The sequence below is a fragment of the Dipodomys ordii genome, unplaced genomic scaffold (assembly GCF_000151885.1).
Source record: "Dipodomys ordii isolate 6190 unplaced genomic scaffold, Dord_2.0 Scaffold25, whole genome shotgun sequence".
NCBI classification, from domain to species: domain Eukaryota; kingdom Metazoa; phylum Chordata; class Mammalia; order Rodentia; family Heteromyidae; genus Dipodomys; species Dipodomys ordii.
The window spans coordinates 20156352-20169227 of NW_012267241.1; the positions used below are offsets into that span (position 1 = coordinate 20156352).

Sequence of the window (12876 nt, forward strand, 5' to 3'; positions counted from 1 at the left end):
AGGAAGGAAGGAAGGAAGGAAGGAAGGAAGGAAGGAAGGAAGGAAGGAAGGAAGGGAAAGGAGGAGTTTTTTTTCTTTTCCTTGATGGTGTGATGTCAGGATTTTATGCTTGTTAGATGCCTAATGATAACTTTTTTTAAGTATAGACAAAGTCAAACAGAAAATTACAAATGAATATATCTTTAAGGTACATTTCAGACAAAGGGTCATTCTCCTTAATAGACAAAGAACCTGACAAGTCAATAAGATTAATACCACGAAAGAAAAAAATAGACCAGAAAAACAGATGGACAGATAATCCATATAAAAGAACTATATAACTACACATGGCTGTTAATCACAGGAAAATATATTAAGCTTCATTCATAATGAAACAGATGCAAAACAAACTCAGTCATATAAGACCAAGTGAAATCATAATATGCGTGTTTGGGGGTTTTTTGGTGGTGGGGGGTAATCTTTCTTTTTGGTACTGAGCATCAAACTCAGGACTTTGTACTTGCCAGGCCCAGCCTGATCATAAAATTTGATCATCACCAATCTGACCCTGAGAAAACAGACACCAGCACCTTGCCAGTGGGTGCCCAGATTGGGACCATCTCCATGACAAACAGGAAAGTGACTACCCTTCACTCAGTAATGCCTCCTACAGAAAGTCATTTCATAGGTTTGCTTGCATATCTATGAAATGCAATTAGGTATATTTAATTGCAGCTTTGTGTGAATAGACAAAGAATGGAATAGGGCAGTGCTTAAACAATGAATAAGAGCATAACAAGAGAAAGGAGCTCCTAGCTACCCAGGAGGCTGAGATCTGAGGATCACAGTTCAAAACCAGCCTGGACAGGAAATTTGGTGTGATTCTTATCTCCAATTAACCACCAGAAAACCAGAAGTGGCACTGTGTCTCAAGTAATAGATCACTTGCCTTGAGCTGAAGAGCTCAGGTACTGCACCTAGGCCCAAGGTTCAAGCCCCACGACTGATGAGAGAGAGAGAGAGAGAGAGAGAGAGGAATACAATGCCAAATAACATTTATAGGCAACCTGTGCAAGAAACTAGTTACACCAGGCAAGAAGCTGAGGGGCTGAGAACAGAGTGGGGAGGGACAATTCCTTTTTTTTTTTTAATAACTTTTGAGTTTGAAACTAGCCTATAATTTTTAATAGATGCAAAAGCCCAAAAAGTGAATCAACATGGAAAACCAGATTGTTGGGGAAGGCCAGAGGGAATGTGATGTTAAGAGCCACTGTGTGATTCTCCAGCACACGAGAGTTGGAGAGTCCTGGCCCATAGCACTGCTGGAAAAGCACACTTACTTATCAAAGTAATAATAGCAACAGTGATGCAAGCAGCCATGAACACTTACTGAAGAAGATAAAGCCCAAGATGCTGCTGCCAAAGTCTTGTGCAAGCTTTCCTGAAAACTAATTCTTTGGCACCATGAAGCACAGAAAGATTTTTGCACCACAAGATATTTCTTGTGCATGCTGGTGTTCTGTTTTAACCACTATTATTCCCTGTGTGTGTGTGTGCACGCGTGTGTGAGAGAGAGAGACAGAGACACGGGGAGAGAGAGAGAGAAAGATATTTGAACTCAGGCTTGCGCTGACTGGGCAAGGGCTCTGCCCTTTAAGCCACATCTCCACCACCACCACCCCTCTTATTTTGCTTTAGGTTGTTCTTCAGTTAGTGTATCATCACACTTTCTACTCAGGTTGGCCTCAAATCTCTATCCTCCCAGTCTATGCCTCCTGAGTAGCTTGGATTACAGGCATGAGCCATCACCTTAGTTCAGATCTTTATATTTTGCTAATTTCCCTAATCTTTTGGCCGTGATATATATGACGTATATAATATGTATAATGTATATAAATATGTACATGCATATAATGTATATAAATATATGTAAATATATAAAATGTATATTATAATATATATATACTTAAAACAAGCCTTACTAGAAAATATGGGAAGAGGAAGGAATTCCTTCAAAGATAACATGATCAGTATCTCCAAACATCACTTTCTAGCTAACAATCAGGAGCTACTTTGTTCTAACATGAGCGCAGCACAGTGGCACACACCTTTTGTCTCAGCAATTCTGGAAGCTGGAAAGGGAGGATTAAGGTTACTGAACCCAGGAGTTTCAGGCCTACCTAGGGAACATGATAAAACAACATTGAAAGGGGAAAAGGTTAGGTGGGTGTCGATGGCTACAATCCTAGCTACTCAGAAGGCTAAGATTGAGGGTCCCAGTTCAAAGCCAGCCCACGGAAGAAAGAAATCTCCTGACACTCTTTATCTCCAATTACCTGGCAAAAAGCCAGAAGTTGAGGTATAGCACCAGAAGTGGAGTTCAGGCCTTGAGCAAAAAAGCTAAAGGAAAGCGTGAGGCCCTTAGTTCAAGGCCCCCTACCAAGGGAGGTGGGGAGGGAAGGAATGAGGGGGAAGATGACAAGACAATATGGTATGGTGATTTATACCATGTTCTCTGGAGCCAAACTGTGTGAGAGCTCACTGGGCAACCTTGGGCAAGTTACTTCTCCTCTCTGTGCTTTGGTAAACGTATCTGTAAAATGGAAATAAGACCACCTTCTTTCTCAGTATGAGGATGAGATAAATTGTAAAATGATAACTTGATGTACACAAAGTGATCTGTATAGCAGCCAGAATATAGAAATGGTTATCTAAATATTTGCAACTATTATCTTAAACTAGTCTTAAAGTGTTGAAGGAATAGAATTCATTATATACATACATATATAAACATATATATACATATATAGATATATAGATATAGATGATATATAGATATATGGTCAAAACCCACAGGTGGAGACAGGGAGGAAAACTTGGGAGAAAAAAAAAAAAGAGAAGACACAAAAGTGGAAAAAAATTGAAAAGCTGGTTGTTTCCAAGAAATAAAAAAAAAAAAAAACCACTACAAGAAACTGAACCAATGGGCCAAGCAAAGCAAAGCTGTTTTTTCCTTGTTCTACAGACCGCTCAGCTGCCAGACTTTTCCATTTTCCGGCTTGGATCACTGTAGTTGTCTAGCAGGGATCCCCAAACTAAACAGGGTCAGTGTTGGGGGGCAGTGGCACATTGTAGCATGCCCTGTGCTTGTGCATGTGACCAGACTGTCATCCTGCGGATTTGACTTCCATAGACATGCGTTTGAGGAGCAGAAACAGAAACACGAGACCCTAATTCTATTAGCTCCATAGTTGTGTGACCTCCAGATGTAGGGACCCAGATGTAGCCAAAGACCCACTATCATCTCAGATGGAATCTGCCCTTGGGACCTTATAATGCAAAGGCAAATGGAAGGAACCTTCCAGAATACACTGCTCACCTTTTTATTACACTGAGCCTGAGGCCTACAGAAAGAACTCACCTTGTCCTAAAGCTGCTGGATGTCTGGCTAGTTCTCATTTTTTCCTTTTATTTATTTACTTTTCTTAAGTGCTATAGTTTAGCCACTACTGAAATGTTCTAACTTGCTGGGTACCGATGACTCCAGCCTGAAATCCTAGCTACTTAGAAGGTTGAGATCTGAGGATCTTGACTTAAAGTCAGGCCAGTCCAGGCAGACAAATCTGAGACTCTCCCCTCTGACTAACCAGTGGAGAAGTGGTTCAAATGGTAAAGAATCAGCCTTGAGTGGAAAAGCTAGGCAAGAGCAAGAGGACCTGAGTTCAAGCCCCAGTATTAGCACTAAATAAATCAAATAAATAGGCTGCTTACTCTTATTCTTTTAAACACACGAGAAAGGTCCGCCCAGCTAAATAATGATATGTAAGTCAGGGCTTCAGCCATGGAACCATCACTTCTTGGTGACAGTTACTGAGCAGGAAGAATTTGGCACCCGGTGACAGGCTGGCTCTCTAGAGCAGCTGTGAGCGGAGCCTCAGATAGGTAGGGGAGCATGGATACTTACTCTGGTGTGTCTTGAGGATTACATGTACACCTACAACCTCCTGACTAACCTGTGGTGGTTATTTGGCACCATCAGCCTGAAACAATTTGTCCTAAGTCCCTATGAACTTAGGCTTTCTACCTCCCCATAGCTTAGAGCTGGACAAAGCTAAAGCCCCATGTTCTATCTGCTGCCTGTCCTCCACTGTTTAGCAACTTCTTGTAACTAACACACACACACACACACACACACACACACACACTAGTCAAGCAGCCTGCTCTTTTGAACCTGGTCCCATAAATCTATCATGAGACCTTGAGCAATCAAAGGTATAAAGACAAAAAAATAAAAAGTGGGTTTTATGTGTGTGTGCCAATCACTTAGGGCTTGAACTCTGGGCCTGAGTGCTGTCTCTGAACTCTTTTTTTTTTGCCCAGAGCTAGTACTATACCATTTGAGTTTTCTTGGTAATTATTGGAGATAAGAGTCTCCCAAACTTTCATGCCCTGGCTGGCTTCAAACCATGATCTTCAGATCTCAGCCTCCTGAGAGGCAAGGATTACAGATGTGAGCCACCTGAACCTGGTATACAGACCAAATTTTGACCCACAGACTGTTCAAATGATTTAGTTTATCAGCTGGGTACCACTAACTCATACTTGTAATCCTAGCTACTCAGGAGGCTGAAGATCTTGGTTCAGATAGCCTGGGAAGAAAAATCCAAGAGAGTCTGTCTCCAAATAACTGATAAAACATAAGGCTGGGATCATAGTCTCAAGTGGTAGAGCATCGGCTGTGAGAAAAAAAGAGATGTGAGAGCTGAAAGCCCTTAAGTTCAAACCCTTATGCTGGGGTGGGGGTGGGGATTGGAGGAACAGTCTATCAAAGTCATTACTACTTGTTTCCCCGCTAAAATAATCAAAACTGATTTCTGACTGCTAATGAGAGCTTCCAAGCAATAAGAAGTGATAGTATTGGCAAATTGATTTATTTCAACCCAGAAACAAACTGCATTGTAATAAGCTGGAGCAGCCTAATTAGATTAAATGTCTGCTCGCTGTCCCCACTTGCGTCACTCACCCCTGCATTTTCCTTCACCATCAGAACCCAGTCAAACCCACAGAACCCACAGGCAATGCGGGTACACAGAACCTAATGCGCCAAAGTACTACACAGCCCCCGGCTTGGGACCTGGCAAAGCCGCTGCAGACGTGCTGGGTCAACTCCCAGCAGCTAATTTATCTATGATCTGAAATTACACTAAATTTCCAAGGCCTGGGGAAAACATTTCCCATGAGCCAGAAGTTAATTTATTTGCAGGGGGAAATGAATGGCTGCCTTTTGCTTTCCTGACCCTCCCGTAGGCACCAGGAAGCAACATGAAGTGACCCTGAAGAGAGACTCCAGACAGCCTTCATTTATTCAAGATGGCCTAGAAATCAGCCAAACTGACAGGACAAATTCTGCAACTCATCTGAATAGGTATGAGGATCCTTAAGCTAAGAATACATTCACATAGATGATTTTGTATGCCATCTTTTAAGGATGAGGGATGTTGAGATTGTGTAGAACTTGGAACATGTTTCTGAACTTGTTTTATTATCACAGGTAAGAAAGTAGCAGCTTAGATGGCACAGATTAGTGGAGTTGGTTGTTGGGAGAGGCAGCCAGAGATCATTTCCCTTTCTTCTGACCTTTGTATTTTATTTCATGACAACTGAGGTTTTGGGGGTTTTTTGTTTAACTTTGTATCCTAAAAAGGAGGAAAAGGAGGAGGAAGATAAGGAGGGAAAGAGGGATTTAGAAACTTAATGATAGTTTTAGGGCTAGAAGAAACAATATTGAAGAACATTCCCCACTATCTTCCCTGCTACCACCCCCCCCAAAAAAGTCATTTTGATGCAACAGTAACAAAATAAAAATTCATTTCCAACCACAAAATACATGGGCGGGTGCCCGTGGCTCACACCTGTAATCCTAGCTACTCAGGAGGCTGAGATCTGAGGATCATGGATCAAAGCCAGCCGGGGCAGGAAAGTCCCTGAGACTCTTATCTCCAATAAACCACCAGAAAACTGAAGTGGTGCTGTAGCTCAAGTGGTAGAGTGCTAGCCTTGAGCTGAAGAGCTGAGGGACAGCGCCCAGGCCCAGAGTTCAAGCCCCACGACCAACAAAAAAAAAAAAAAAAAATCACTTTAACCATTCTCAATCTTTCTGAAAGCACTAAGAGTAATAAGAACTGAAAGAGGGAGGAAAACTCAGCCAGTGAAGTCATTTTCTAACTCTATAAAACAACTAGCCCTTGGGACTGGGAAGGTGACTTAGTGGTACAGTGCTTGCTTAGCATGCATAAAGCCCTGGGTTTGATTCCTCAGTATCACAAACAGAAAAAGCTAGAAGCGGCCCTGTGGATCAAGTGGTAGAATGCTAGCCTTGACCAAAAGCAGCTCAGGAATAGTGCTCAGGCCTGAGTTCAAGCGCCAGGACTGGCAAAACAAAAAATAAACAAACAAACAAAAAACAAACACCTACTAGCCCAGGATAAACTGGAACATTTCACACATCCTCCTGCATTTTAACCACCTCAGTCTGGTTCAAGAAACACAGGTGACATCAGACTCCTCCCCTTCAAGGTCAAGTTAACCCTGGATGCTCAAGTTGCCAGGTACAGCTCACCCCTTGGTGTGGATTATGGTTCTTGCAGTCCTGGAATTAATGCTATTTGCTTTGTCTGCAGATTAGGAAATGAGTGTCAGATAACTTTCCCAAAGTTGTGGAGACTCGTGCTGAGCAGACTTGATAGTCCTGTAGCTTACCTCCATTCCACATCCCTCTCATCTTTGGTCTAACCTACCACGCCAGCAAGGCACACATGGGTTTCCATGAATTTTTCAGACTCATATGCAAACGCAACACACTAACCCCAAGTCACTCCCAGGACAATTATCTCAGCATTTTCTAATACTAAAAGAGATCCACCACCAAGGAAGGCTACCCTGATAAGAACATGAAAATTCTAAAATGCCATACACGTTCAAGGAGCTAAAGTTAAATGCCACCATTTTGTGTGGTGGGACAGCCTCCCCACCCCAAAGAGACAAAACAAAACAGAAGAGGCTGTCCAGGCCCTTTCTTCCAGAGAGCTTAAAGGTCCTCTGTCCTCAGCTAAGCTTTGAGACTTCGTGGCATTTTCCCAGAGAGGGTAGCTAGAAAGGGAAATGCTTCTTGGACCAAAATATATTTCATTTCCGAAGAAGTAAGCCTTGGACTTGCTATTTGTCACATTGAACACAATGATTCAAACCTCTGATCCCAGCTACATCAGACGTAGAGATCAATAAAGAGGCTGGTGGCTCCTAGCCATCAGGGTAAAAAGTTGGTGAGACCCTTTATCTCAGTAAGCCAGTGGTAGCTTCCCAGCTACAGGGAAGCACAAAAGAAGATTAGGGTCTGAGGACATCTTTGGGTGGGTGGGTGGGTGGGAAGTGAGAGCTCATCTGGGGGAATAAAAAGCAGTAAAAATAATTGCAGTATAACTCACGGTATGGGGCTGGGAAGGTGGCTCAGTGGTAGAGTGCTTGCCTTGCATACATAGGCCCTGGGTTAATTTCTCAGCACCACATAAATAGAAAAGGCTGGAAGTGGTGCTGTGACTCAAGTGGTAGAGTGCTAGCCTTGAGCTGAAGAGTTGAGGGACAGTACCCAGGCCAGAGTTCAAGCCCCACAACCAACAACAACAACAAAAAAAAAACCAAACACCTCATAGTATGTATACACGCATACCTAGAAGGCACAGGGTACTGAGTTCAAACCTTAGGACTGTCCAAAAATAAAGGTTGTTACCAATCCAATGGGAAGTAAATCCAATGAGAAGTGCCAACTTCCAATAAACCAAAGCCTCCAACAACTCCAAAAGGAAATCCCTAAGGCAGGTTTTCATCACCATACCCACACTTACTTCATAAAGATTTAACCACCCTGTGTTGCATCCAAATCAAGTTAAAAGAAAAGGAACTCATTGTACAGAAGACAAAACAATACCCTTTTTTATTTTTTTTAAACTCTGGTGAAATAGGTTTCCATATGACATCCCCCCCCCCTTTTTTTTAACTTTTTGCCTGTCCTGGGGCTTGAACTTTAGGCCTAGGCGCTGTCCCTGAGCTTCTTTTGCTCAAGGCTAACGCTCTACCACTTGAGTCACAGCACCATTTCCGGCTTTCTTCTGAGTAGTTTATTGGAGATAAGAGTCTCAAGGACTTTCCTGTCCAGGCTTACTTTGAACCAAGATCCTCAGATCTCAGCCTCCCAAGTAGCTAGGATTATAGGCGTGAGCTACCAACACCCGGCTGACATCCCTTTAAAAAAAAATTAATGTAAACCAACCTGTGGTGAGTCACACTATACAGACTTCATCAGAGCGTGTACAGATGCCTAGAGTATTTACAAATGCTATTTTTTAGGTAGTAAAGTTTTTGTCGCAAATTTTCCAGCACATATCCACAGTGAAAGAAAAAGGGGTATATTGGTATTCTCGTATAAAAATTCTTAACAAATAGAGAAAGGCAATTTTTCCTGAGAGAGGGATTTGTTCTTGACATGAGTTTTCTTTGGACAGTTGGGAAGGTAAAAATGGGATGTAGTTTGTAAAATCCTTAAGAATGTCTAAGTTAACATTTTTTTCTTTTAAATTATTTTAAGTACCATTAAGTTAAAATGTATACATTCATTATAAAAAATGCTGTTAAATCGTATGCAAATGATTTAACACTGATTGCTGCAACGCAAATTGCACTTTAAAAAAAATTATTGTGTACATGGAAGAAAAAAATATCTTGTTTGCTACCCTGTTTACAAATTCTGAGTGAGCTCAGATCAGTCGCCCAAGCTGAGCTTCGAGAAGATTCAGTCACAGCTCGGCAGTCTTGAAAACTGACAAATACACTTGACAATACACCTCAGAAAGCAATCCTCCTCCTTAGCCGTGAGTACCAAATGGTCTCCAATGGTCTCCACAAACTTGTGAACTTGGCATGTGGCACAGGTGTGAAGAACTTCTAGAAAAACCATAATCGATCCAAAGAAGCACATGATTTGGGGCAATACACATTAACCTTTAAAAAAAAAAAAAGAATCTCAATTGTTCATGTCCCAGTTTGTGCCAGCAGTTCAGGGGACAGCGCAGAGGCAGGCTGGCCGGAGGCCACCCCGGCTGCAGGAGGCCGGCCATGTGCCACTGCCGTTGGCCTTTCCCCAGAAGCAAGCCTCTTGGGAAATACATCACTTTCAAAACAAAGGCACAGAAATCACGCATCGGAGGAATGTTCGGTCTGTCTGGTTGCCACCATGTGGACTGCTGGTTCGAGGCCCTCAGAGTGGGGAGTCCTCTTTAGCCCCAGCAGCACCAGCTCAGGCCAAGGCCAGAGCGCACCAGGAATCCTGTCGCACAGAGGATGTGACTTCTGCTGGGGAAGACAGACTGACGCCAATGTAGAGCCCGTCCTGCGCTGAGTACTTGAGCTCGCTGTTCTCAGGGGTGGGGCCTTCTCCCGCGCTAGGCATCACTGGAGCCCCGGCCTGGCAGACATGGGACAGAGGAGACATGGTTACCCATCACTGTCAGCTGACCCCATCCTCTAGTTCAGCACACCCAGGAGGAAATCAGGAAGTCAGCCCTGCTCTGTCCAGCAGCCCACAAGTAGGAGCCCTCACTGGGCTGCCATGGTGTTACCCCATGGCGTTAGTCTATCCTAGCAACTTAGTGTGTGGGGCTCGGGCATGGTGGACATGTATGTACTGGAGCTAGAACTCAGGGCCTGGGTCCCTTAGAGCTTTTATGCTCAAGATTAGTACTCTACTACTTGAGCCATGCCACCAGGTCCAGCTTTTTTGTGAAGAGGTTAATTGGAGTGAAGAGTCTCATTCTTGGGCTTTCCTGCTTAGGCTGGCTTCAAATCACAATCCTCAGATCTCAGCCTCCTGAGTAGCTAGGATTGCAGGCCTGAGCCTGTAACTTATGCTCTTAAAAACACCGTCCATTGGGGCTGGGAAGGTGGCTCAGTGGTAGAGCGCTTGCTTTACATGCACAAGGCCCTGGAGTCCATTCCTCAGCACCACATAAGCAGAAAAAGCCAGAAGTGGCACTGTGGCTCAAGGGGTAGAGCGCTAGCCTTGAGCTGAAGAGCTGAGGGACAGTGCCCAGGCCCAGAGTTCAAGACCCATGACCAACAAAAACAAACGAAAACAAAAACACCGTACATTAACTTTAGAACCCAAGGACCACACAGCAGGATGCAGAAAGCTGGAGGAATCCTATCTGTAAACATGCCGAACAAACTTGGAGATCTCTCACAAGTGAAACAAACCACACTTCACAGGTAAATGCCACATGGCTCACACCATCCTGTCCCTAGGAGAGGGAAATAAACAGCAGAGCCACCAGCTAGCTTGCCAGGGAGGTCAGAATCCATAAAAGGCTACGTGCTCAACATTCTCTACTACATTTAAAAACACTGACTTTGTGGAAATGAAACTACGCATACGCAGGTTTGGTGGGATTTGTTGCTCATTGTTGCATTGTGTGACAGTGTCTTGGTATTTATCCCAGGCTGGCCTCTAATTATCCTCTTATACTGGGATTAAAGGTGTGTGCCACTGGACTCTAAGATTTTAATAGGTATCTCATTTACTTAACTTTACAAAAACAGGCCACACATGTTTTGCTGCAGATTGTGTTTTCTAATAGCACTAGTGTGCCCATAATCAATTCTGGAGACAAAATGTCAATTCTCCCCTGTTTCATTCATTCTCTATCCTAATGAGAAAGGCCAAATAGAAACCTTATATAATTTAGTAGACTAAAACTAATGTGACTGGGATCTGTTTGAGAAAACAATTAAATTTGAAAGAATTGCTTAAAAATCTAGCCACAGCCATGTACTTTAACCACACCTTTTTCCCTCCCCCACATTTTTAGGGGGGAGGGTCAGTTGTGAGGCTTGAACTCAGGGCTTGGGTGCTGTCCCTGAGCTCATTAGCTCAAGGCTAACTACCACTTTGAGTCACAGCACCACTTCCCATTTGAGTCTCAGGAGACTTTTCTGCCTAGGCTGGCTTTGAACCGACCTCTTCAGATTTTAGCCTCCTGAGTCACTAGGATTATAGGTGTGTGAGCCACCAGCACCTGCCCTCTCCCACATTTCTATCAGGACCATTCCCTAATTTCAGGATTCCATTCCATACATTCCTGGCTACCTGTTATTTGTTAGAGGTAGAACTTTTTTCTCTATTATTCCAGTAACTTGTCTTCTTACATGACTCCACTAAATCCTGAGATAAACCAGTCGTAGGAAGCAGAGCACCCAACATTGACTAAACTGGATGGGAGTGTGCTGTGCATCCTTGTCCCTAGAAGCAAACAGCTCTCTTCAACTCCATTTTCCCAACCTGCTTCCTACTCATCACTCCTGTAGCAAGCGGAGAGGCAGGGGAGAAACCCCCAGTTCTAGTCATATGACTCACTCTGCCCTCTCCAACTTCCTCCCCCAAGCAAACTAAACCCAACCCCCTTTCATAGATCCTATTCCTTTCTTTGTCCAGAAAAAAATGGGAGCTCAAGCCAGGTGCTGGTGGCTCATGCCTGTAATCTTAGCTACTCAGGAGGCTGAGATCTGAGGATCACGGTTCAAAGCTAGCCCGGGCAGGAAAAGCTGTGAAACTCAATGCTGTGAAACTTATCTCCAATAAACCACTCAGAAAACTGGAAGTGGTACTGTGGCTCAAGTGGTAGAATGCTGGTCTTGAGCTAAAGAGATAAGGGACAGTGCCCAGGCCCAGAGTTCAAGTCCCATGACCCACCCCCCAAAAAAGGAGGGGAGCTTATGAAAATCCAGAAACAAGACCCCTACACTCCAAGTTCAGCTTAAGTAACACAAACACAAAGGCTAAAACTGAGGGCTTTCAATGTACAAAACATCACACTACACAGTCATTGAAATGTCTCACATGTAAGGTAGATTCCTGTGAAAATTCTGAAATACAATAGCCCTATCAAACAATGATGCTATGAATCTGGTTACACTAAATGCGCATGTGGGGCTTTCTGGCTATTCCTGAGAAGTAGAGAAGGGACCTGGATCACTAAGAAACAGCCCACCTGCAACATCAGGACAGAGGGGCTAAGACAGAAGAGGGCTCTGAAGTCACACCACCATTGGCAGTTAAGCCATTATACACTACCAGCCAGGCAATCCAGCTGCTTATCATGAACGCCAAAATGAGTGGCCAAGATGGGGAGGTGGAATATTGTCTAGAAAGGAATCAGAGTGCCAGAGGCTCATCACCGTTGCCTGTAATCCTAGCTACTAAGTAGGCTGAGATCCAGAGACTTAACAGTCAAGGCAGAAAAGTCCACAAAACTTCGTCTCCAAAATAACTTAGGATGGAGGCATAGCTCAAGTGACAAAGCACCAATCTAGCAGACATCATCCCTGAGTTCACATCTAAGTACCATCAAAAGATGGAAGGGGGCTGGGAAGGTGGCTCAGTGGTAGAGCTCTTGCCTTGCATGTATGAGGCCCTGGGTTCGATTCCTCAGCACCACATAAGCAGGGGAAAAAAGCCGGAAGTGGTGCTATGGCTCAAGTGGTAGCATGCTAGCCTTGAGCTGAAGAGCTGAGGGACAGTGCCCAGGCCCAGAGTTCAGGCCCATGACTGGACCCAAAATAATAATAATAAATAAAAAAGATGAAAGAAAGGGGGGATAGAGGGAAAGAAGAAAAAACAGGAACAAGAAGCAAGTGGCTATCATGGATCAGTCAACCACAGGAACAGTGGCCTCCCTCAGCTTCCTCTTTGGACCCTGGTCCTCACATCACTTGCCTGGAGAATGGTCCTGACAGCTAAATGCTTTCGTATTTGTGACCGTGTCAGCAGGATGCTATGCTGTGTCCACCATT

At 43.9% G+C, this 12876-nt stretch overlaps 1 protein-coding gene across 1 annotated transcript in view; it reads right to left on the bottom strand.

Annotated features, from left to right (window-relative positions):
* Window positions 1-8243: 8243 nt before the first annotated feature.
* The window catches only part of Gata6 (GATA binding protein 6), a 31759-nt gene continuing 27126 nt past the window's right edge, over window positions 8244-12876 (bottom strand). Inside the window, exon 8 of the mRNA XM_013014820.1 lies at window positions 8244-9496. Within this exon, the coding sequence (XP_012870274.1) occupies window positions 9329-9496 (168 nt within the window). The 3' untranslated portion in view covers window positions 8244-9328. The remainder of the gene's footprint in view (window positions 9497-12876) is intronic.